Here is a 26,504-nt window from a genome sequence, read left to right on the forward strand (position 1 = left end):
AAGTGCTTTGAAGCTGAGGAGCTAATCCAGCATGAAGAAACACATACACACACACTGCATTACATATTAGATGACCACTGAGAATCCATATTTGCTTGATGTCAGCACCGGGAGGCTTCAGACAGTTGTCATGGAATCCTGTAATTCTGTCTGTCTAGATCAGCAGGATTAATTGATGTTCTGATAGGCTCATTTCATCTCAGTATTTTAAAAAGCACTCTGTTTTTTTGTTTAAGTTGCTCTGGCCAATATAGCAGTCATTTGGGACTGACACCTAGTGGTGTGGATGCAGGATCATGAAAAAGCAATACATTTGGGTTATCGATGCCATTGTAAATAGATTTGAACTGGCACGATTTTAATTTGAACTGGCACAAGACCCATATTTTGTTTTATCTATGTAGTTTTTTAAAATAAATAAATGAATAAAAAAATAATAATAAGGAAATTAATATTTAATGTCAATTAATTGGTCAGGTTTTATCTTGCCAACCTAGGGCACAAATTCAGAACTGCTATAAAATACAATAAAAAAAAAAAATTATAAAAATGGCTACAGTAAAACATTAAAAATAATACAATTAAATGTGCAAGATGCCCGATTGCAGAAATGTGGGATTAATTTATTAAATTATTCTGTGAGCATAATGATAATAGGTTTATTACCAAAATAAACTGAGAAATATTTATTTGGTCATGTGATCTTTATATAAAATAAATAGGTTTTATTAGGACACTAACATGACTGGGGTCTGATTTTAAACTTTTTCTTCCTCAAAATTATTATATATTTCTTTATTTTTAATGAGGAAAAATTACCAAGTGCACATTTAAACCAGAAAACAGAATACTTGAGCAACATTTAGACCTCAATTATTTCACGGCGTAAAAATCAGTCTAAATCTGTCGTGTACTGGCAGGGTTGACAGAACGGTCTGGCTCAGTTTGAGATATGCATCAGTCATTTTCTACCTCTAAATCAGTTCTTCTCATGGTTTTACCTTTCGTTCAGTTTGCTGAGCTTTTCTTGGGCTTATCTACATTATTCTGTCCTTTTTTTTCCCACTGTCTGTGTGTGTGTGTGTGTGTTTATCAGTCGCCTGATGTGACACTGCTGACCAGTGCTGACATCACTACTGCTTTCTCAGGAGAAAAAATTGCTCTGCTTTTATAAATGCAAAAAATGCAGCCCACAGGCACAAGCGCAGACGCACAGACACACACAAACAGCCAATATGATTCATATGGTGTGACAGATATGGCTTCACGCAAGTATAAAGCTGTATTTCTGATGAAAACTTTACCCATCTATGTAGATGTTGAAATGATATGGAACATATATAAAAAGCAATGACAATGCATGTTAGTCTACACACACACACACACACACACACACACACACAACATGCAAAATAAGGACAGAATAAAGTACCTGTATGAAGAAACGGCACGATCGCTCTCTCTTCTGGAGCTGAAAGACACATTATTAAAAACTTACAATAACTCACATACACAAACACAACTACACACATAAAATCACAGTGCACATTTAATCATTTTGAGTCCAATAAGAAACAAGGCCTAATTAGCTGAAATAATTAGCAATAATTTTGTAATAAATAATAAGGAATCATAATTATATTATGTATCAGAGTAGAATTAGGAACAAAATTAATCTGTTACTGAGTTACAGTCACCATGTCGACCATGAAACTGACACTGTATGCTTAAAGCATTCCTATATTAAGGCCAAGGCAATAATACTGTAAACATACAAACAAACAACACTGTGATGTATAAAGTCTGAATGGATCAAAGGTGTCTGACTGCAGATGAGCTGATGTTTGTGTAACTGATAACTTTAGCTGGATGCAGGTAATAAGAAACTGACTGGCTGTTTAAAGTTTGTAAAGTGATATTCAAGCATACTGCTGTTTGTGTGTGTGTGTGTGTGTGTGTGTGTGTGTGTGTGTGTGTGTGTGTGTGTGTGTGTGTGTGTGTGTGTGTGTGTGTGTGTGTGTGTGTGTGTGTGTGTGTGTGTGTGTGTGTGTGTGTGTGTGTTTGTTTATATTACATTGTGGGGACCAAATGTCCCCACGATGTAATATAAACCTGAGTTCACCTACATCATAGGGACCAGCCACCGGTCACCACAATGTAAATTAATGAATAAAAATACTAAATTATGTTTTTGTGAGAAAATAAAGGTGTGCACAGTTTCCTCTGATGGTTAGGTTTAGGGTTAGGGGTAGGGTAGGGGGATAGAAAGTATGGTTTGCACAGTATAAAATGCATTGCGGCCTATGGAAAGTCCCCACAATTCACAAAAACAAACATGTGTGTGTGTTTGTGACATATCAGGACACAAATTTGTAAAATGACATGGATATGACAGGTATTACAAGGAGAGGGTGACTTATGAGGACATTACCCCATGTCCCCATTTTTCAAAAGGCTTATAAATCATACAGAATGAGATTTTTGGGGAAAGTAAAAATGTGCACAGTTTCCTGTGATGGGAGGGTTTAGGTGTAGGCAGACCTGCCAACATGTACGCATTTTGCGTACCTAGTACGCATTTTGACCTCAAAGTACGCTGGTACGATTAAAAACCCGGTGAGTCCTCTGTGCGCGCGTAGTACTCAAATCCAGCAAAACAAAGAGTTTGACCAATCATATCGCTGGGTTCATTTCCCCAAATAGCAAGCGGGGATGATTGACAAATGCATACAGCCTATCAATAAAAAGAGACCGCAAATCGACAGCAACACAAAATCCTGCACGATCCTCCTTCCACTCTTGCAGTCTCAGTGACTGAATTCTCAGGCGAGGACAGTACAGCAATCACGGTACTTCTGACTCTTTGAGGTAAACGGGTATAAAATGCTCAAGTAATGTTGAACAACAAATCTAAATAAAATTGAAATCGCTATATGGCTTAGTGATTATGAAAGTGCTGTGATGTGTGACGGACTTACAAGAGCGAGTCTGGAGAAACAGGCATTTATTTATTTATTGTCAGTGTTGAGAAACGTATAGCCTACATGTGTTGCGTTATTGTGTTAATACTAACTAAAGTACCTAATTATGTTACATAGCCTACTTATTTTGTATGAAAACTAGCACATTAGTTACTTATACATTTAAAAGCACCGTTGTCTCAGTGCTGCGCGAGCTCTCTCTCATACACACAAATGCACGCGAGCACAGAGAGGGAAGATCATTGTAAAATGAAAATTGCCGTGGTTTAAAATTTGTTCTTGCTTGTGTTATTTTTTTGTCAGAAAACATTTTTAATTATCCACCCGTGTTTTTAAGATTCGGTAAATGGCGGACTCTTTAGTTAACACAACCCCTCGTTATATAACTAACTTCTTTATATTCTTGAATACTCGATTCGTTTTGCCCTTATGGGTCCTGTCTATTCACTGTTTACTGTTTTCTATAAATATGTTTGTATTGGCTAACCTTTAATCAGCGAATGTTTGTCTTGTTCAAATACAGCATGTTACAAATAGATACCTTTTTTTCTGTGGGATTTAGTATATCCAATATTATTTCAATATCCAAATATTTTAGCATATTTGGATATTGGAATAATAAATTAAGTATTTTAAATGAATCACATGTAAACTCAATGTTTACTCTTTTCTAGAGTTTCTTAATTTTAGACTAGTTTTCATTACAAAACCTGTGTAAAGGACTCAACTATTAGGTTAGTTGTATGTAAATAGAGCCTACTTGAAATTGCAAACAAAAATGTTTAGTCCATATTAAATATGTGAATGTGATTCACTTGCGGTTGTCAGTTTGTATAAGCACACATTATGCAATGCAATATTAATCATGAATAAAAAAATGCTTTAGAGCAGGTGTAGTGAAATTTTTAATTGTGTCAAATTATAAAACTTTAACAGTCAAAATTAGATTAACGAAGATGGGTGTGTGTTTGTGCTTTGTATTGTATTCTCAAAAATAAAAAAAAATATATGCCCCCCCCCCCCCCCCCCCCAAAAAAAACCCCGTGTCCTGTCCCGTCAAACTGGTACTCGAAAAATGTTTCCAAGGTTGGCAGGTCTGTGTAGGGGTAGGGGTAGTGCAGGGCGATAGAAAATACGGTTTGTACAGTATTACGCCTATGGAATGTCCCCACAATTCACAAAAAACAAACGTGTGTGTGTGTATGTGTGTGTATTCAACTTGTCCAGAGAGAATGTTTAGACACATTAAAGGTGATGTGTGTCATTTTATTGATGTTAAAATACTTTCTCCTATAATGTGAAGTGAAAGCAGGGCTGTCTATTGGGGACAACCAGGCACTTTGTTCTGGGCCCTATGGTAAGGTTCACTATATGTAGTAGGTATCTGTTTTTACTTCAGGACCCAGATTTTGCTGGGACCAAAACAATTTATTGTACAAAATTAAACAAAAATTCCCTTAAAACCAAATATAGAACTGTATTAATATAATAATAAAATACAAAGGCGCCACAAGATGTAAAATAATTAACAATACATTTTGGTTTGAAAATCTCTTGAATTTCAATAGCATCATGCTTTCAAAACTATTTAAAGTGAAGCTCTGAGCATATTTATTGTAGTTTCAGTTTTGTTTGTTTTTGTGGATGAATGGATGTTAAGTATCTTTAACATGCTGTCATCTGTTTCATTTAACTTAAACCATAAGTTAATAAATTTGTGCCAAAATACTGTTGTCAATGCTAGATGTAAACTACCACCTGTATATAATTCTGAATATACAGCAATGTATGATAATTGCAACTTGTTGGTTCAGATAATGCCAAATGTCTGATTTTACCAGTAAATTAAAATAGCTGGCACCTACATTATTATACTGGATAACCATGCACTGGCATCAAATATGTATTTTAAAAAATATTTGAAAATACCTTTTAAAAATGTACAATATTCAAAACTTTTTAAACGTATGCAATCTCTTACAGAGATAATTCTAATAATTCTATATATAAGGGCTTTTCACACTTGTAATAGTTAACACTGGGTCATTCTAAACCCCTAACGTTCTTATTTGCATATTTGTGGAGGACGAATGCTGCATGCAGTATATTTACACAAAGGGTTTACACAAACATTGCGCATCCTCATATTACATATTGCCGATTGTACTATCAAGTTTATCCTGAATGGACTTTTTTGACTATAAAGGTAAGAATGAAATGGTTTCTTCTTCACTCCAACTGTTGCCATTTGACATTTTTCCCCCTCAAACGCTGAATCTACTGTTATACAACGTGAAGTGGTTCCGTGACTAAAGCACGTAAATATGAGGCATGCTATTGATTGTCCATTGCTAAGCATCTAGTCGTAACATTCTAACACCAAATCATTTCACACTGTACAAGTCTGGCACCACAATGCGGGATTAACACTGCTAAAGTGGTGCTAACCCCGCTTCTAAATTACAAGTGTGAAATGTTCCTTTACCCCGGTTTAAAAGCAGTGTTTAGAATGAAGATAACCCAGGGTCAAGCGCAGTGTAAAAAGCCCTTTATATATTACATATTATATATAAATATATATATATTATATATATTCTTGTAAAAAACATGTTGGATGCATAAGAAATGGGCAGGAGTAAAGACCTGAGCAACTTTGACAAGGGCCAAATTCAGAGTATCTCGGAAACAGCAAGGCTTGTGGGTTGCTCCCGGTCAGCAGTGGTGAGAACCTACTGACAGTGTGGTCCGAAGAAGGACAAACCACGAACCAGTGACAAGGCTTCTTGATGCGCAAGGGCAACGAAGGCTATCCTGTCTGGACCAATCTGACAGAAGGCCTTCTGTGGCACAAATCACAAAATTGTAATGATGGTTATGGGAGGAATGTGTCACAACACACAACATTGCATCACACCCTGATGCATATGGGGCTGTGTACCAGAGTGGTCAGAGCGCCCATGATGACCCCTGTCCACAGCCGTAAGCCCCTACAATGGGCATGCGAGTGTCTGAAAACTGACCTTGGGGCAAAGGAAGAAGGTTGCCTGGCTCGACGACAGGCTGGTGAAGGACAATGTTCACCAGCCTGATACTGTGGACAACGTTCTGCTGAGAAACCCTGGGTCCAGCCATTCATGTGGACATCATTTTGACAAATACCACCTACCTAAACATCACTGCAGACCAGGTACACCACTTTATTACAATGGTATTGCCTGATGGCAGTTGCCTCTTTCAGCAGGATGTTGCACCCTGCCACACTGCACACTTTGTTCAGGAACAATTTGAGGAACATGATGAAGAGTTCAAGGTGTTGCTCTGGCCTCCAAATTCCCCAGATCTCAATCTGCTTGAACATGTGGGATGTACTAGAAGAACAAGTATAATCCATTGCAGCTCCACCTTGAACATGAATGATCTGCTGCTAATGTCTTGGTGCCAGATACCACAGGACACCTTCAGAGTGCATTCTTCGGAGGGTTGGCACTGTTTGGCAGGATGCAGAGGACCAACGGCATATTTGGCAGGTGGTCATAATGTTTCGGGTCATCTGCATATATTTCTGTCTATTAGGCGTCTGACAGGACTTTTATTGCAATCATCTGTGTGTATGTGTAGTGCTGTGCAGTCGATGTGTGCATTTCACCACTTTGAAGTACATATTTATATATATATATATATATATATATATATATATTTTTTTTTTTTTTGTTATTCTTTTATGTTGTGGCTTCTTTTGTTAATTGGAAAAACTCACCGGGGCTTTATGAGCTGCTTTAATTTGTGTGTCCTTATTTATAAGAGTGTGTGGGCATGTGTGAGTGCAAGGATTTCTGTCTATCGAGCAGTAGCTGTTTTTAACAGGAAGTTTTCCCATTTGGGCCTTAAAGCCTTTGATCTGTGTACTGCCACAGGTTTACTGCCTGAAACACTGTACTCTACACAGAATTAGAACACTGTTCTCTCTCCTGCTCCCTTTCACACAAAAATATGCATGAATATGCAGAGCTTTCTCAAAACTGGAGAGCAGAAAAGTAATTAACATGTAATATACGTGTAATAATTGTGTAATTAGTACCTACACAGTGTGTGTGATTTATTAACAGGTTGGATACCTTGTTTAAGCTACGTGCCGCTGTGTCTTTCCCCCCTGGCGTGAGATTTCGCAGCTGTACATCCAGTAGTTCCACCAGTTGTGCCATGGCTTTGACTGTGGATGGAACATCTCCGGGTCTCAACTCTCCCTTCGTCTGTTCAGCCAATTCCCGTGCTACTATAGCAGCAGTTTCCCCTGATCTCATCTACAGAAAGAGAAAGAGAGAGAGAGAGAGAGAGAGAGAGAGAGAGAGAGAAAGAGAGAGATGAACGTGCGCATATTGATTTTATTCTCTCTGTCCCTTGATGGCCGAATAAGTGGATGAACAAATGGCTTCATAGATTTGTGATTCTGCCCATTTTCAGATTTACTCTCTGTAGTACAAAGGAAACCATTTCACATTACCATTAAGCTTCAGTCATCATCACACTTTACACACACATGCACTCTCACTGCACACACACATGTGCCACCTTATTTCAAGCTGCTGTCGCATGACACTTTGGTCTTTTCATAAATTCGACACAAAGTGAAACAAATTGCGGCTGATCCTGACAGTTGAATTTTGGCTCATTTTGTTGTACACTAAATTTCCACTAAGCTGTTTTGCTACAGGCTGCTCTTTGTGATAAGCTTCTGTTAAAAAGCTTCAGGCCAAATTATGCTTTAAGAATATTTGCTATAGGCATATCGCTCTCTACTGAATTTTTTAAATAGGCTGATATTCCATTAGCATATTTCCCATGGTGCCATGTTTTTACTCACTCTTTGAGTGATGTGATTGGTCCATGGTGAGGTGCAGTTGCTCAAATCCGGTCCCTTCGGATCCCAGTAGCCAAGCAAACAATTAAATGTGGCTACACCTGTAAAATAATAATAAAGAAAAACATGAACACAGCACAAAGCACACACACATTCGCTCAGGCAAATGCACGTACACACTGAGAGCAACATGACCTGGCAAATTCTGTCAAACTCATCACACACACAAGCAGGGCAAGAGATTTACTAGCAATGCATAATGTGTCAATCAACAGCTGGCAGCTGCCCACATAATGAGATGGCACTGACAGACACCTGAACAAGCTAACTGCAGTAACAGGAAAAGTTTTTTTAAAGATTAACTCAACATACACAGAGGTAAATATATATCGTTCATAACTTCTAAGAGTTTATATAGAGGTCTTTATACAGTGGCCTGTATAAGTATACTGTCACAGTTAAAGGTGCCCTAGAACGTTTTTTTTAAAAGATGTAATATAAGTCTAAGGTGTCCCTTGAATGTGTCTGTGAAGTTTCAGCTCAAAATACCCCATAGATTTTTTTTTTATTAATTTTTTTTAACTGCCTATTTTGGGGCATAATTAGAAATGAGCCGATTCAGGGTGTGTGGCCCTTTAATTCTCATGCTCCATGCCCATGGAGCTCGCGCTTGCCTTAAACAACATAAAAAAAAGTTCAAACAGCTAATATAACCTTCAAAATGGATCTTTACAAAGTGTTCGTCATGCAGCATGTCTAATCACGTAAGTATAGTGTTTATTTTGATGTTTACATTGATTCTGAATGAGTTTGAGGCTATATGCTCCGTGGCCAACAGCTAATGCTACACTGTTGGAGAGATTTATAAAGAATAAAGTTGTGTTTATGCATTATACAGACTGCAAGTGTACTGTGAATACAGTAAGAAACTATGGTAACTTTAACCACATTTAACACTACATTAGCAACATGCTAACGAAACATTTAGAAAGACAATTTACAAATATCACTAAAAATATGTTATCATGGATCATGTCAGTTATTATTGCTCCATCTGCCATTTTTTTGCTATTGTCCTTGCTTGCTTACCTAGTCTGTTGATTCACCTGTGCATAGATCCAGACGTTAATACTGGCTGCCCTTGTCTAATGCCTTTCATAATGTTGGGAACATGGGCTGGCATATGCAAATATTGGGGACTGTTACGTAACAGTCGGTGTTATGTTGAGATTCGCCTGTTCTTCGGAGGTCTTTTAAACAAATGAGATTTATATAAGAAGGAGGAAACAATGGAGTTTGAGACTCACTGTATGTCATTTCCATGTACTGAACTCTTGTTATTCAACTATGCCGAGGTAAATTAAATTTTTGAATCTAGGGCACCTTTAAAGGGTTAGTTCACCTAAAAATGAAAATAATGTCATTTATTACTCACCCTCTTGTCATTCTAAACCCGTAAGACCGTCGTTCATCTTCCGAACACAAATTAAGATATTTTTCATGAAATCCGCTGGCTCATTGAGGCCTCTTTTGCCAGCAAGATAATTAACACTTTCAATGCCCAGAAAGCTACTAAAAACATATTTAAAACAGTTCATGTGACTACAGTGGTTCTACCTCAATATTATAAAGCAACTTTTTGTGCGCCAAAAAAACGAAATAACGACTTTTCAACAATATCTAAAACACTGCTTAATGAAGCTTCGAAGCTTTACGAATCTTTTGTTTCAAATCAGTGGTTCGGAACGCCAGCCGAGTCACGTGATTTCAGTAAACGAGGCTTCGAAACAAAAGATTCGTAAAGTGGTAGAACCTTTGTAGTCACAAGGACTGTTTTAAATATGTCTTTAGTACCTTTTTTGGATCTTGAAAGATTCAGTAACATTGCTGGCAACAGAGGCCTCACTCAAGTCATCGGATTTCATCAAACATATCTTAATTTGTGTTCCGAAGATGAACGAAGGTCTTACGGGTGGGGAACGACATGCGGGTGAGTAATAAATGACATTATTTTCATTTTTGGGTGAACTAATCCTTTAAGTCACATGTAAAGGGATAGTTTGCCAAAATATATGAAAAAAATGTCATTATTTACTCACCCTCTTGTCATTCCAAACCTGTATGATGTTCTTTTATTTGTGGAACTCAAAAGGAGATGTTTAACAGAATGTTGATGATGCTCATTTTCATAAAATGAAAATTAATGACGGAATACAAAAATGACAAAAAAAGACCATAAAAGTTTGACATGCGCACAGTATTCCAAATCTTATTAAGCCATACGATAACTTTTAGAGAGGTACATACCTCATACCTCGACATTTCTTGTCATTTATATTCCACAGAAGAAATAAAGTCATACAGGTTTTTGAATACCCCTTCAATGTCAAATGTTTTGCAAATGTTATTGAGAGCTTTATCTTTCTAACAATAAATTACACTTTGGTTTGGTATTTTGATATATAACTCAGAAACATTCTTAAAATTTTAATCATGCCTTAAGTGTCCAAAAACTTTTAGGGGCCACTTTATTTAGGTTAAAAAATAAATTACTATGTAACTATTTGTACTGCGGTAATTCCTATTGTTGAACATAATTATAAAGAATTACTAATGATGAGTTTAGCTCTAAATACTGGGATGATAAATTAATTACAGGCTTGAATTACAAATTAATTCTTTCATTCATTTTATCAGGAGCCTTGTTGCAGTGTTGAAGTGTATCAGATCTCTCCAAGAGCACAACACAGCTAAGCCTAAGCGTTAATGTATTCAATACACATTAAACAAAATAAACCTCCACACACACACTGCCCCTAATAATAGATTAATCACTCTCTTACTAACCTATGGTGCCAGGTGGGCATGGTTGCTTAGCAACCTGTCCCTGGTGTGTCCGTGGCCAGGAGATTTCAGCAGTGAGACGTGGGGCACAATAGTCAACAGCGACTGGCGTCTGCAGGGAGGGAGGCGACCGTGTCAGGGCTTCTGGGAGGATGTTGTTATGGCGGCGAGGTGGAGCCATGGTGGTTGTCGTGGTAGTAGTGAGAGAGGGACGGAGCGTGCCAGTATATGGGCGTGGAGGAGTCGTGGAGCTGCGCGCTGGAGGAAGTGCATCAGGAAGCAAGACTGAAGAAGGAGGATCTGTGAGAAAGAGAAATATATATACAACTATTTACACTCACAGTTTATTTACATTTGGCATTCGTATTTATTTACATCACATTCACATTTTTAAATATTACACATTTTATTGTAGAAACTATTACAATTTAAAACAATTTTATTCTATAATAATTCTATTCAATAATAAAAATGCAATAATTTATTCTATAATATAATATAAACTAATTTATTCAATTTATTAAATTACACACACATAATATATACAATATATACACATAATAAAAAGCCAGTTAAAAATACTATATTTATTTACATTTCAAATTCATATTTTCAAATATTATACATTTTAACTATACATCTGCAAAAGTACTGCTAAAACAGAGACATCTTCTATCTCTGTCTCTCTCTAGGCATCTCTGCTCTTTCAGGGATGACTGAATGAGTCAGGTTTCTGGAGAGTGTTTGTGTGTGTAAATGTGTGTGTCTTTGTGCCCTGTGCAGCAGTTGGGAGTGTATGTTTTGACAGGCCCGATCCCTGAGTGCAAGGACTTCAGAGAGGCAAAGATAGATGATGTTTAAACGTCATAACTCCCCATTGGCACGCTCTGTTCCTGTCTGTCTCTCTCTCAAACACACAAGCACACACCTGAGGGCCTGAATCAGGCATATAGCAGTCAAATGCATATAAGTAGCTTTGTTTATTGGTATAAAGTGAGAAAGAATCAGTGTCGGAAGCTCAGGATATCACATGACAGGGAGAAAACATCCCTTAAAGCCTGGGCTAGACTAAACTATGCTGTCAGCGTTCTGTCTACAATACATGTGCGTGTGGATAGACACATACTGGCACAGAGAGAGAGAGAGAGCCGAAGAGCGAAAACTATAGAGATAGCTTCCCTCTCTTTTTTGTTTCTTTTTGTCTATTTTCCTGTCTCTCTGTCTTGCCGTGTTTATCTGGAGATGCTCTTGTTGCTGCAGCGACTGTTGGGGGAAAAAGGACTGAAGTGCACTAAAGTACTGAAGTGACTGAAGAACACTAGAGGATAGAGATGCTACCTGAATTTTTTTTTTTTCATATTTGTCAGTGAATTGGCCAAGGTGATATACTGTAATAAAAAGTAGATATGAAAAGAATGCACAAAAGAACAAAATCTCACAGGGCTCTGCTCTAGGACCAATGAAAATATATTTTAACTGTAACTGAAATATAAACTTTATATTATCTTGATATTTTTTTCTGCCTTTATATTATATTCAATATATTTTTCTATATTTATGTACTGTTTTAGCTCTCAAATGGCATACGAAGGTAATTTTATTTTCCAATCAGAGGCACCATCATTTTAAACAAACATCTAAAACCCAGTACTAAAACTAATTAAATACCTAGTTAAAAATAATCAGGGAATGATTTCCACAGTTTTTCCTTAAATTAAATAATAATAATAATAACAATAATAATATTTTTCATGTATATGCACCATGTTAACAGAGTATATATAAAATAAGAATATAATAAATAATATAATAAACACCAAAATTACATAATTTTTTTACCAAAACTTTTTAATACGCTTATATGCAGGGTTTGAAATGAACTTGTTTGCTCACCAGCCACTGTGGCTAGTGGTTTACCAAAGTTACTAGCCACTCAGCATTTTCACTGGCCACAATTTTGACATTGATACCATAGGCATAGGGAAAACTGCCATATAGATATTTTTTAATAATATGGCAGCAGGTATATTAGGCTGCTGTCACTTTAAGGCCTGCATATGCATATGCCTTACACATGCATTTATCTCAACTGTAAATACTCGACAAGACCGGAATTTTTACATCATTTTGTGTGTATTTGTCTGTTTAAGAGCATTAAGTAGCAACAAAGAACTCAATTTAGTACTGAGACAGCTTTATGTGTGCGCATTTTGGGTGTGAGCTCAAAATCTGTGGGAATAAGTACAATTATGCGCAATACGTGCAATCCCACGCTGAAATTCAAGCCTGAGATGAGAGACTGAGCGGCTGGTATTGTGTATGTGGAAAATTTTAAATTTAAAGGTGCCCAAGAATGCTTTTTCACAAGATGTAATATAAGTCTAAGGTGTCTCCTGAATGTGTCTGTGAAGTTTCAGCTTAAAATACCCCATAGATTTTTTTTTATTAATTTTTTTAACTGCCTATTTTGCGGCATCATTATACACGAGCTCTCGACTATATTACAGTGCATTTACAAAGTTCACACAGCTAATATAACCCTCAAATGGATCTTTAAAAGATGTTCGTCATGCATGCTGTATGCATGCTTCGAATTATGTGAGTAAAGTATTTATTTTGATGTTTACGTTTGATTCTGAATGAGTTTGAGGCTATGCTCTGTGGCTAATGGCTAATGCTACACTGTTGGAAAGATTTATAAAGAATGAAGTTATGTTTATGAACTGTACAGACTGCACATGTTTAAAAATGAAAATAGCGACGGCTCTCTTGTCTCCGTGAATACAGTAAGAAACGATGGTAACTTTAACCACATTTAACAGTACATTAGCAACATGCTAATGAAACATTTAGAAAGTCAATTTACAAATATCACAAAAAATATCATGCTATCATGGATCATGTCAGTTATTATCGCTCCATCTGCCATTTTTCGCTGTTGTTCTTGCTGGCTTACCTTGTCTGTGCACAGATCCAGACGTTAATACTGCCTTTCCTTGTCTAATGCCTTGAACATGGGCTGGCATATATGCAAATATTGGGGTCATACATATTAATGACCCCAATATATTAATATACAGTCACTCAATGTATGTCTTTTCCATGTACTGAACTCTTGGCACCTTTAAGCTTTTCAGACATTTCAGTATTGATTTTAAGTCTACAATTGAAAAATGCATATATTATATATAAAATTCAACGTGCCAAAGTGGCTAGTAGGAGTGACTGTGTTACACGCCACTGCTGAAATCCACCACTATTTGGCAGGTGTTAATGTTAAGCCCTGCCTGTATGAATAGACAAATGAATGAATCAGAACTTTGAAATCGATTTACTGACACACTGTTCTAAATTATGCTGTAATTTTTAATACAAAAGTATGTAAAAATGCTGCAGGAACAATCTGTTGACTAGTTAACTGTAAATCACTTTACCATACATTAGTGTTTGGTTGCAATAGGAAAGATTTTTTTTTTAATGTTTTTGAAAGAAGCCTCTTATGGCTGCATTAATTTGATAAAAAAAAAACAGTAATATTATGAAATATTACAATTTAAAATAACTGTTTTCATACATGTATGTATTGTCTGTTTTAATGTGCTTTCTATTTTAAAATGTAATTTATTCCTGTGTGTTACTAATAATCTATATTATGTCTTTTTGGGGTGGGTTTTGGTTCTGTTTCCTATTTTTCAGTTTGTTCCTATGGTTTCTCATTGATGTGATTATCAGGTGCACCTGTTATTCATTTCATAGATTGGGTTGTCTGTGTATTTAAGCTATGCGTTTCTTTCATTTCATTGTCTGTTCTTGTCAGGTTTACAAGGTTGTTCTGTTCATGGTTTTCTAGTCAAGAGTGTTTTGTTTTGAGTTCCCTTTTGAGGGAACATCGACGCTGCATCATGGTTTTGAAGGGTTCATTGTGAGTCAGCGTCTGAGTCGTAGTAAACGGTAAGTACGTACGTGTAGTAAACGCTAAGTAATTGGCCAAAGACAAAGTCAGGTTGATCACAAGTCTACAAATAACATCTTCCCGAGAGCGTAACCAGCTTATTATATTCAGAAGCCACTTTGTCTGTCACTGTGTACAAAACTGCCTGTGTCTCTCTGTTTTAGAGCAGGAGTTTGGTAAAAAAAAAAATGTCAACAAGATTACCGTGCCCCGATCTACACCTGGGGATGATGGACACGAGTTTTGTGTTCTTTGTTTGGGAGCGGAGCACGCTTGATCAGCCCTCGAGGGAGCCGATTGTCCTTGTTGTGAGCGTTTTACTGTAAGGAGGCTCCGCTCCCACCTCACTCACTTCGATGATGAAAGAAACTTTGTCTCTGCACCCCATGGTTTGGGACACACATCCACGAGGCAGCCCGTAGACTCAGATCACGGGGCTCGCAGATGGAGCTGTTAGAGGAGTCTGAGACAGGCCCTGCTCTTTTTCTTGCTCTCTCTACAAACTCAGAGGGTCTTGTTTGTGATCTGGAAGCTCACTCTGTGATCTCTTCCACTCTGGACGTAGACCTACTTCCAGGGGAGTCCTGAGGTTCGCTTTGGTTACTGTCTCCAGTTGTACAGTCTCCAAGTCAGAGAACTACGTTTCTCGGGTGGTTTGGGATTCAACCACGATGCGGGCACAACTGTCCCCGGCTCGGATGGATTCCATTCTCACCATGGTGGGCAGTCTGAGGTTAGGCCAGGAGATTTCCGTCCGGCAATGCCAAGTGCTGCTGGGTCTCATGGCTGCAGCCGCCAAGGTAATACCGTAAGGCTTGCTGCACATGGGGCCCTTCCGGTGGTGGCACAAAATCAAGGGGTTTCATCCCCTTTTAAAACCCAGGCTTATGGTAAGGGTCACATGATTTAAATATATAGTTTTAAATGAAGTACTGCACAGAGAGCTGCTCAAAATGTTACCTGCTATACCACAACTAATTTTTAATGAGGGAAGGGGGGATTTCAGAGGACATTACTGCCTACATTGCAGATCCATCACTGACCCTGCCCTAATACTTTTAGTACATGATGTATTTGCCGGTGCAAGTGAAAATGTGCACTAACAAAACTGTGCAATCAAAAGGCAGCGTGAGCCCTCGTTAGCATTTCAGAACGAAAGATAGTTCCTCTTTCTTAGACTATATCCCACCAGACAGCTCTGGCTTATTATAGAGATGCACTGATCCAAATATCCCCTCACATCTCCTCTCATCACTTTTCCTGCCCTCTTTTCTCTCTCGCTCTCTCTCTCTCTACCCCCACTTCCCTCTGTGCGGCAAATCTGACTGTGATTTTAAAGGGCCGCTGAGTGAAATGAAAGCACTTCCTGTTTCTATTTCTGTAACTGTCTGTGTGAGGAGCTACTGAGGCAAGACTCTGAAAGCAGCAGAGCATTCTACAGTGACTAATCGCTCACACACACGCTCACAGACAGGCATGGCACCCTCCCTTCCTTTTTCTCACAGAAGCCATTAAATGACAAACCAGCCCTTTCATCCACCTTCCAAATCTCCTCATCGCTCCTTTCTTGCCGATGACCGCCTGTCTGCCGTGCCCTCCATGTCTCTAGATTGTCATCTCCGTGATACAGCCCACTCAGACACAATAGGGGTACAGATAGAGGGCAATGTGTGTGTTTTTCAACGGAAAGGGCACTTTGACTGGCGTCTGATCAAAGGAAGTCTTCTATTCTCCGCATCGGTGGAAAGATGGCTGACTCACTCCTTGAGGGTAAAGGTCATTTATCCTCTATTACTCGAAACACTTTGAAAGGCAGCGTGACTTCAGAGTGGGCTTCTAGAGTGGTCTGTTAAGCCCATCTCTTCCTGTAGACTAACATGAAAGTGAAGGCAATAAATAATCGGACGTCTATTTCCGACAACTGGCCTGTTGAAAAACCGCTGTATGAAATCGGGTCATTTAATGTGTGGTCATACTCTCAGGTGTGACCGGAACAGCGAATTCGGGGCTGCTTAATGCACACGGTCCTGTTAAATATGCCTCAGCCCACAGAGAGACAGGAAACAATGTCACCTTGCTGATCAGGACCAATCAGAAGACAGCGTCATGGCAACAACAGAGGGAATCGGTGATTGGTACAAGCATGTGCTGCTGTTTACGATGAATTTTAAAACCTGGTAAAATATCCACACAACTAATTGAACAAAAATGCAGCATGTATAGACACATAAATAAAAGTTTATGAGTCCCATTTAAGTCACTTACAAATGTATGAATGTCTTTGTATTGTAAAACACAACATCAAAGTGACATTTAATTTAAGTAAATAACAGAACAAATAGTTTTTTTTTCAGCAATGCTTAAACTGATCAAAAGTGAAAGTAAATATAATGTTATGAAACAATTCTATTTCAAACAAATGTTTGTTTTCAACATTTATAATAAGAAATGTGAGTACCAAAACAGGGGTGTGTTTCATGTACAACGACGTACAGTAACTCGCTGCTTAAAGGGGGGTATCACACACAGTTTCTGCCAATCTCATGTTAATCTTGAGTACATATAGAGTAACAATGCATCCTTCATATCTCCAAAAAGTCTTTTGTTTTATCATATTTACAAAAGATAGATATGCTGTACCAAGTATTTCCAAAAAAAGCAGTTCCTGGAGGCGTGTCTGCCATCAGTGCCATGGGCGGAGCTAAAGAGTCACGAGTGCATGCAGCTTTTGCGTAGAGATTGTCTGCTAGCTGTGACATCATTATAAATAAAAAAGGGAACAAAAATGTTTGTGTTGTTTACATTATATGCACTTGTGTGCTGATTGCCAACAAAACACAGACATCTGATCCAGCTTTACTCACCACCCGCCATCTGCAAATCCAGCGCTGAACTGGGACTAGTTAACAAAGCATTCATCACTGAAATCCCGGGAACAAACAAACATACGTGCACAACTCCATTGCTGCCCCGGAAAAACAAACTTCATCCTGTTCCCTTAACACTGGGTTCTTTGGGAAGCTGAAAAAGGTAATCTTTTCCTCACAACCAAAAACACACTCCTTTGTTGACAGGAGCTGCATCTCATTTTGGAGGCTGCGTCCTCCGGAGGTTGCATTTAAAGGCTGTAATATTTAAGTAAAGTAACTGTAATAAAATTGACTGATATTCATTGTGAGGTGTGAAATACTGTCATTTTTTTCTTACTTTGCAATCTAACAGATTTTTTTTTTTTAAATGAGACTGCCTCGATGATGAACAGCATGCAGCCTTCAAAGGGTGCAGCCCCTGAATTGGGACACATTGTTGAAAAATCTCTCGGGTTCCGTATCCCGAACGAAGCATGTTGTGTGTGTGTGTGTGTGTGTGTGTGTGTGTGTGCACGCTTATCAGGGACAAGTGCCCTTTATGACGTGTCCACAACCGGAAGTAGTATATTTGGCACAGAAATATTCTATATAAGGTATGTACTTTTACATGGAATGACGGATATTGAATGTACTGCATGTTAGCTTGCCCAACATTGTACAAAAATGCATGATCTATTAAAGTCCACAAGTCATTCTAACAAAAAACTATGCTTCTAACCACAGTTCGAGAGCCATCACACAACTTTGCGAATGTTCATTGGAACTCTGGTTTCAGAAAACAGAATCGTTGAAACTATGACTTGCAACAGTAGTTGGCTAACAATGCTTTTGAGGAATGCACTCCACAATGATTTCTGAAGGATCATGTGGCACTGAAGACTGGAGTAATGGCTGCTGAAAATTCAGCCTTTAATAGATATGTTGTTCAAAATTAAAGGGATAATTCACCCAAAAATGAAAATTTGATGTTTATCTGCTTACCCCCAGCGCATCCAAGATGTAGGTGACTTTGTTTCTTCAGTAGAACACAAATGATGATTGTTAACTCCAACTGTTGCCGTCTGTCAGTCAAATAATGGGAGTGAATGGGAACTCTATCAATAAGAGTCGAAAAAACTTGCATAGACAAATCCAAATTTGCGAGACATCACTGCCGTTGTCAGAGCGTGTTCAGACCTCAATAACCGAGTGCTGAACGCAGTTGGACATAGTGGTGTATTAGAGGTAAAAAATGATTTAAATACTGTTCGGTTTCTCGCACAAACCGATTGTTTCGTGTTTTAGAACATCAATGTGTCGTCACGAGTTGCAGGGTTTAATTTGGATTTGTCTATGCAAGTTTTTTCGACTCTCATTGATAGAGTTCCCATTCACTCCCATTATTTGACTGACAGACGGCAACGGTTGGAGTTAACGATCATCAATTGTGTTCTACTGAAGTCACCTACATCTTGTGCTGGGGGTAAGCAGATAAACATCAAATTTTCATTTTGGGGTGAACTATCCCTTTAAGGCAAAATATTTGGGCACAAAAATATTTGGACACATTCTGTTTCTAAACACAACTGGTGTCACTAAGACCAATCAGTTAAAGTGATTGCAAAAATGGCTCAGTGACATTAGTTCTGAGAAAAGGTCTAGAATCCTTTGTATGTAAATGCCACTTGGTTTGATATTTTGTAAACAATGTAGTGACATTCATACATTTTTAAGTGTGACTTCAGTGTCCAAACCTTTCCAATGTTTAACAGAGAGATATAGGTGCTAAAAAGAGTGAATTTAGGAAAGAAAGAATAAAAAAGATAGAATTTATAATCACAACGATGCAAAATATACACATAAAGCACAAAGAAAGAGTAAAAATGTAAGCCCTGTCTCATCTCCTCTTCCACCGTTATCAGCAGTATGGTAATAGCAATGTAAGTCCCCTTGGTGGGGTTACCACTATAATCCGCACTCTTATCCTCTCAGATCTACACGGTAAGATGCTCTAGGTCAGCAGTCTGTTTAAATGTGTGTGTGTGAGTATGAGCAGGGTCCAAAATTAACTCTTGCCAAAAAGCAAATGTGAGTAAAAATGTGTTTTGCCAAATAAATAAAACAGAACTTTCTATGGAACAAAACTTTCTAAGGAACTGCAACATAATAAATTATTTAAGTGAACTGGTTCTTTCAAAATGTTTGTTTGCTTCTCTCATGTCACCATGTGATCCCTGAAATCCTGTTATGGGATAATACATGCACAAAAAGCTGTGTGTTGACACATATTGCTGTTTATTAAAGTTTTATTAGTAACAGTGTTTACTGTAATTTCACATATCGCAGTTAAGTGTGTTGAAACCATAATTCATAAGCAATTTAGAACCTAAATATTATTTGGATTTAAATCTTGCCTGAAAAAGACGTTTTTATAAAATGCTAACTTTATTAAAACTTTCATATGTGAGCTCATAAAATTATCTTACAATCAAGTCTCAGACATATTTACAGAATATATTTAATTCAAAACATTTTCATAATTCAGCTATTAAAGTAACTTACTTATCATTCAAATTCTCAAAACACTAAAAATACTCTGTTCTCAGTTCAGCGAGTCAGTGAGTTGCTAACCTGACTCACACTCATTTCCAAATGAGATGGTTCTTGGTTCATTAAGCTCTGAGAGTGATTCAGTCTGATGCAGGAACAAAATCTTTAGACTTGTTTTGTGAAATAGTTTAACTGATTCATCTGATTCAAAATAAAAATTTGAATTGAACAACTGAATAATTGGACATCAGTAAAGAATCACTAGTAAGAATCTGACCCTCACTGATATAAATGACGTGAGCTATTAAAATCAAGCGGTGCAGAAAATAACATCTTCTATCTACTGTCCTCAGTGGAAAATTCACTATTAAAGGATTATCTATAATGCCTACAGCGGTGGTTCTCAACAGTTTTGACTCCACAACAATATTCAAAATCCCTGGATATGAACTTAAAAAAATGATTCACAAATTTTGCTTGATAATATAGAGAGCTTGACATAACAAGTAAAATATGTGACCCCTGGACCACAAAATCAGTCGTAAGTCGCACGTGTATATTTGTAGCAATATCCAACAATACATTATATGGGTCAAAATGATTGATTTTTCTTTTAAGCCAAAAATCATTAGGATATTAAGTAAAGATCATGTTCCATGAAGATATTTTGTAAATTTCCTACCATAAATATATCAAAAATGTATTTTTGTGAGTGGATATGCATTGCTAAGGACTTCATTTGGACAACTTTAAAGGCGATTTTCTCAATATTTAGATTTTTTTGCACCCTCAGATTCCAAGTTTTCAAATAGTTGTATTGCGACCAAATATTGCCCTATCCTAACAAACCATATCAATGGAAAGCTTATTTATTCAGCTTTCAGGTGATGTATAAATCTCAATTTCAAAGAAATTTACCCTTATGACTGGTTTTGTGGTCCAGGGTCACAAATGTATTTATTATAAAAGTTGATCATAGAGCTATAAAATTTATTCGAATTTTCCAATATTTTATTCGAATTTTTCCAAATTATGCTACCTCATAGAGTTGTCAAAAGTATCGACTTCGGTACCTATCGGTACTGAAATTTAAAAAATGTGATGCTTTGAGCGCTGTTGAGCGGATCCGTAAACACCTCATCTCCATTGTGTTGACGCGCTCATCGGATATGTCTGTGATGGGCTACAATGATCAACGCGTGGCAGCGTTTGAAAGCACACGGAAGTGTTTGAATTTGAAAGCATTTTAAAAGCCCGAGCGGGAGTGTTTGAAAACAAGTGTCTATCAGCGGACTGGTCCACAATAGACGCCTGCTTTCAAATGCTCCCATATGTATCTGTGCAAGCGCTCGGTGAAGAGCGTCATTGATGACTTTGATGATACGTTTTTACAGCGCTGATCATTGAAGCCAATCACAGAGACATCTGATGAGCCTTGAACACAATGGCCAATCAGAGCTGTTTACGAATCCACTCAACAGCGCTCAGAGTGTCATGTTTTTAATATTTCAGTTCCGACTAGGTACCGAAGTCGGTACTTTTGACAACTTTACTACCTCATATTTATAGGTTATTCAAGAGAGTTGGAACCCTGGTTCTTTGTGGTAAAAAAATGAGGCCCCCTTAGTGGTTTTCTGAGCCCGACTAGTGGGCCCCGGGAACCACTGGCCTAAAGTTTTATTTTCTCCAGAATTTCATGTGGAAACTTGCTTGCATTAAGCCATCAAAACAAAAATATGATGAACAAAATAATGATGTGTTTTCATGTTTTTGAGACAGGTGCAGTATCACTGTGAGACAGACACCAGCTTGCGTATGATGCTGTGAGTGACTCAATGATCTGTGTTGTTTGTCAAAATTTTTCAAGGAAAAACAGCTCTGTCCTACTGTCAGACAAAAATATATTATCTAATAAAAATATTTTAAGTATTATAAACATGTTTATGAAAAAAGTATACAAACTACAGTTGCACGTTCAGTTAGAAATATTTTTGGAGCAGTAAATATTTTCAATTCACCGACTACTGCCAGGAGTAACAAAACATGAATTTTTGGCCCCTGTGTGCATGCATGTGTGAGGGTGTTACTGTGAGAATGTTTCTGAGCTCTGAAGTATATGTACACATAAGTGTGAGTGTGAACATCACTCCATTACTGATTGATCTTTGTGTTAAACTCCCTGCTGGCTGATCCAGGTGCATTCTTGCTCCTGTGGATCGGTTTAAATAAAGTTTTCCCTCTGTGCTGAGCTGTAATTGCCAATGGAGAGAGTTTTAACCGTATGTAAGACATTCACTCATTTAATAAAAGCAGAGAACAGAAATCTCCACTCCACTAAAGGAGCATGGAGGCTATTCCACTTAAACTATACACTGTGCCAATCCTAACATATTACATTAGCATTAGACTTTAAAGCAAACCTGGAGGAAGAGGATTCTGGGTATGAGAGGGAGAGAGTTAGTCTGTAGAGAGCACGCTTCAAAGTAAAGTAGATTAAACTGCTATCACCTCTGCAGTAAGACTTCAAGATGAGTTTAAGTGGGAGATGTTGATTGTTACATGTGAAACGCATGTGCGTGTTTTTTTCCTCTGTGCGCACACGCTTAACAGTGCAGAAATAATTACTATCAACCTTTTAAGCAAGTTTTTCTAATATGTCTTAAAGTATGTGTCTGTGTTCTTTTGCTGGAAAGTCGTGTGTATGTGAGAGAAAAAAAATAATAAATGGTGAAAATTCATTACTTCACTACTGATACTGATTTATTTTGCACAGGCTGTCTGTATTGTTTTAGCAGCGTATTCACGGAAAGATCTTTGCAAATCAGGAAATAATGAATAATAACGAACGCTAACCATTTGCATGGCGCAATTGCTAATCTTGTTGGTCTGTTTTGATTGCTATATCGTGGAGGATGCAGCAGATTATCCCAATCTGCATACTTTACTGGGAATGTACAGCATCACTCCAGCACTGTGATCTAGACACCTGAATTGGCTCTTTGAAAATATTGATTAAACGCTCGACTGCACAGCTGGTCTGGATATATGCCAGGTTATAACTATTTGCTCCACTATGATGAGCTACTATCACGATTAATAAAAAATGTACACAAAAACTAATTCATGGGCGTTTATATAGTAACGTTAATTGCACCAGACTAATGGTGTGTTCACAACAAGATGAATGTCCAATACGAAAATTTGGCACGATAAACATTTTAAATTTGAATAAACATCTGTTAAAGGCACACAAATTTTCACAGCTAGAAGTCGCCTATTCAAAACAAAGGCGTAGTTTGATGACGCCATGATTGAACGCGTAATCTTGGGAGCTGTCGTCTTCACCTCACAGACAGTGGAAAAGAATCGGGACGGGACTTGGGCAGAAATCATGTTCATAGATGAGATTATTAAGATTACTGTAGTATGAAGCAGAGCAAGGCCAGGTGATGTTGGAGCTGAACGAGGCCACTGGAGCGATTGCTAATGAGAGACGAGCGCGACACAAGCCTCGGGAGCCTCGTGGGGTAAAGCAGCACTGTTTATCATATTAGATGCATTTGATGTGTTGAAAGTGATATTATAACTTTACTATGAGCTATGCAGTAAGCTACATCGATATTAGAATATCATTTTAATAAGGCTGAATGGCTTGTGCTGATAAATGCCATGCAACATATTGTACGACATAATGCTGTATTACTGTTACTAAAAATAAAAGCTGCATCTGATTATGCTACAGTATCTCACAGAAATAAGTACACCCCTCACATTTGTAAATATTTTATTATATCTTTTCATCTGACAACACTGAAGAAATGACACTTTGCTACAATGTAAAGTAGTGAGTGTACGGCTTGTATAACAGTGTAAATTTGCTGTCCCCTCAAAATAACTCGACACACAGCCATTAATGTCTAAACCGCTGGCCACAAAAGTGAGTGCACCCCTAAGTGAAATTGTCAAAATTGGGCCCAAAGTGTCAATATGTTGTGTGGCCATCATTATTGCCCAGCACTGCCTTAACCCTCTTGGGCATGGAGTTCACTAGAGCTTCACAGGTTGCCACTGGAGTCCTCTTCCACGACATCACGGAGCTGGTGGATGTTAGAGACTTTGCACTCCTCCACCTCTGTCTGAGGATGCCCCACAGGTGTTCAATGGGGTTTAGGTACCCTCAGCTTCTTTAGCAAGGCAGTGGTCGTCTTGGAGGTGTGTTTGGGGTCTTTATCATGTTGGAATACTGCCCTGCGGCCCAGTCTCCAAAGGGAGGGGATCATGCTCTGCTCATTCATGGTTCCCTCAATGAACCGTAGCTCCCCAGTGCCGGCAGCTTTTGTGGCCAGTGGTTTAGACATTAATGGCTGTGTGTGGAGTTATTTTGAGGGGACAGCAAATTTACACTGTTATACAAGCTGTACACTCACATCTTTACATTGCAGCAAAGTGTCATTTCTTCAGTGTTGTCACATGAAAAGATATATTAACATATTTACAAAAATGTGAGGGGTGTACTCACTTCTGTGACATACTGTGGGATACAGGTGTGTTTGACTTTCTACAGCACGGCGCTGAAATTTTGTCAGAATTGAGATGGCGCTCCTTTGAGCTCTTCTTTTCATTCAAAATATTTACATTTATTTATTTTTCTGAAATATATGTATTCCACAATTCTTGGCACCCCTTCTTTAATACTTTGTGCAACCTCCCTTTGCCAAGATAACAGCTCTGGATCTTCTCCTATAATGCGTAATAAGGTTTATGAACATATGGCAAGAGATCTGAAACCATTACCACCATATGGAATCTCTCCAGATCCTTCAGATTCAGAGGTCCATGCTTGTGGACACTTTTCTTCAGCTCATCCCACAGGTTTTAATGGGGTTTGGGTCAGAACACTGCTATATCCATGGCAAAACCTTCATTCTGTGGTCACTGAACTATTCTGTTGTTTATGACATGTGCTTTGGATCATTGTCACGCTGGTTTGGTGACTCAAACCTTATCCTCCTCAGTGTGTGGGGCCAATATTGACACACTTCCCCTTCCAGTTAGTTTGTTACCATCTCCAGTTGATTTAAACTTCTTAATTATTGACCAGATAGTGGAAATGAGTATTCCAACAATTAAACTATTATATTATAGCCATTTCATGATTTGAGCAGCTCAACAACCTTTTGTCACACATCATTACTGTAATCTTGGGTCTTTCACATTGTGATGGATAACTATAGGAATTTGGCCTGTGTGTAACTTCATATTTAGAGTCCAGTGAAACAGGAAGTTTAAAGGAAGGTAAACTTAAAAACATACCATATGAATCAGAATCTGCCTATAATTTTAGCACACATATTTGGAGAAAACCTATGTATTTAATGTATTCCACATTTATATTTTGTGATTAAAGGTTAGATTTTGTGAATATTTTGGACACAAGACTATAAGAGAAATGGCAAAAACAAATTTTCAATCAGTTTTGGTCATATTTACCAAGGATGCCAATATTTGTGGAGCCCACTGCATGTTGAACTTAATTCTTGTACATATAGGTGTTGTATTAAGCAGTACATAAAATATTTAATGAAAAGTGTTTCTGTTGCTACATCAAAACATCTGAAACATCTGTGTATTTGACAAACATTGCATCTAATCCACATCATCTGTGATAAAAAAAAAAAAAAAAAGATGCAAACCCTGCGCACACATCACTACGGGAATCAGAAAGTGTCTGACTTCCATGTCTCCATTTTCAACTCCTCCCTCAACTGCAAGCAACAAATCTGTTAATCCAGCCCCAGCCAAAGTTGTACACGCATTACGAATTGGTGGTGCTCACAAAAAGACTATTTCCTAAGCATCAGTGAATAGCAGAGGAAGAATCCAGAACTGACTTTTTGATAAACATCATAGCAAATACAAAAATCTGAACAACTGTTTAAGGGCCGGTTCACACAGAACATATTTTTGCTTTCAAAATCGCGAGACGTGGGTAGTAGAATGGGGAAAGTCTGCAAGGTCTAGAGACGCTTTTTTTCAAAGTTGAACTGATTGAGCACCACATTTTTATAACGCTGTGTCACGTGCGAGACGCTGCAAAAGACGCAAGATGCGAGTGCAAATGTCAAACACATCAGCACTTGTTTACATAGAAAAATAATGGAAAAGCAGTGCTGTAAAATTGGAAAAAGAAGTAAATACTTTTATTTCTTTGTTTGACTTCATTTCTTCTCCATAACAAGCAGGTGTCCGAAATGGAAAGTTGGACAGCACTTTTCTATATGGGCCCACTAGTGTCAGACAGTAAATTTGCATTTTCGTTCAGCTCGTCTGCTGTTTTTTACTCACTGGTCTGAGCACCACAGTTTCAGTGCAGGGTTTTTGTGCTAAAATATTGGGCGAAAAAGTACTGCTAATGCTTGAGTTTGCACCCAAGAGTGACAATGAGAGACCTATAAGGAGAAAAAGAAAGG

At 37.9% G+C, this 26,504-nt stretch overlaps 1 protein-coding gene across 3 annotated transcripts in view; it reads right to left on the reverse strand.

Annotated features, from left to right (window-relative positions):
- The window catches only part of adgrl3.1 (adhesion G protein-coupled receptor L3.1), a 136,591-nt gene that overhangs the window by 46,992 nt on the left and 63,095 nt on the right, over window positions 1-26,504 (reverse strand). For all 3 annotated transcript variants that reach the window (XM_067402990.1, XM_067402989.1, XM_067402988.1), the window contains exons 7-10: window positions 10,687-10,983; window positions 7,843-7,940; window positions 7,097-7,282; window positions 1,433-1,471 (exon numbers count right to left, since the gene is read on the reverse strand). In XM_067402990.1, coding sequence (XP_067259091.1) covers window positions 1,433-1,471; window positions 7,097-7,282; window positions 7,843-7,940; window positions 10,687-10,983 — 620 coding nt within the window. The remainder of the gene's footprint in view (window positions 1-1,432; window positions 1,472-7,096; window positions 7,283-7,842; window positions 7,941-10,686; window positions 10,984-26,504) is intronic.

This window comes from Chanodichthys erythropterus, chromosome 12 (genome assembly GCF_024489055.1).
Source record: "Chanodichthys erythropterus isolate Z2021 chromosome 12, ASM2448905v1, whole genome shotgun sequence".
Lineage (NCBI taxonomy): Eukaryota > Metazoa > Chordata > Actinopteri > Cypriniformes > Xenocyprididae > Chanodichthys > Chanodichthys erythropterus.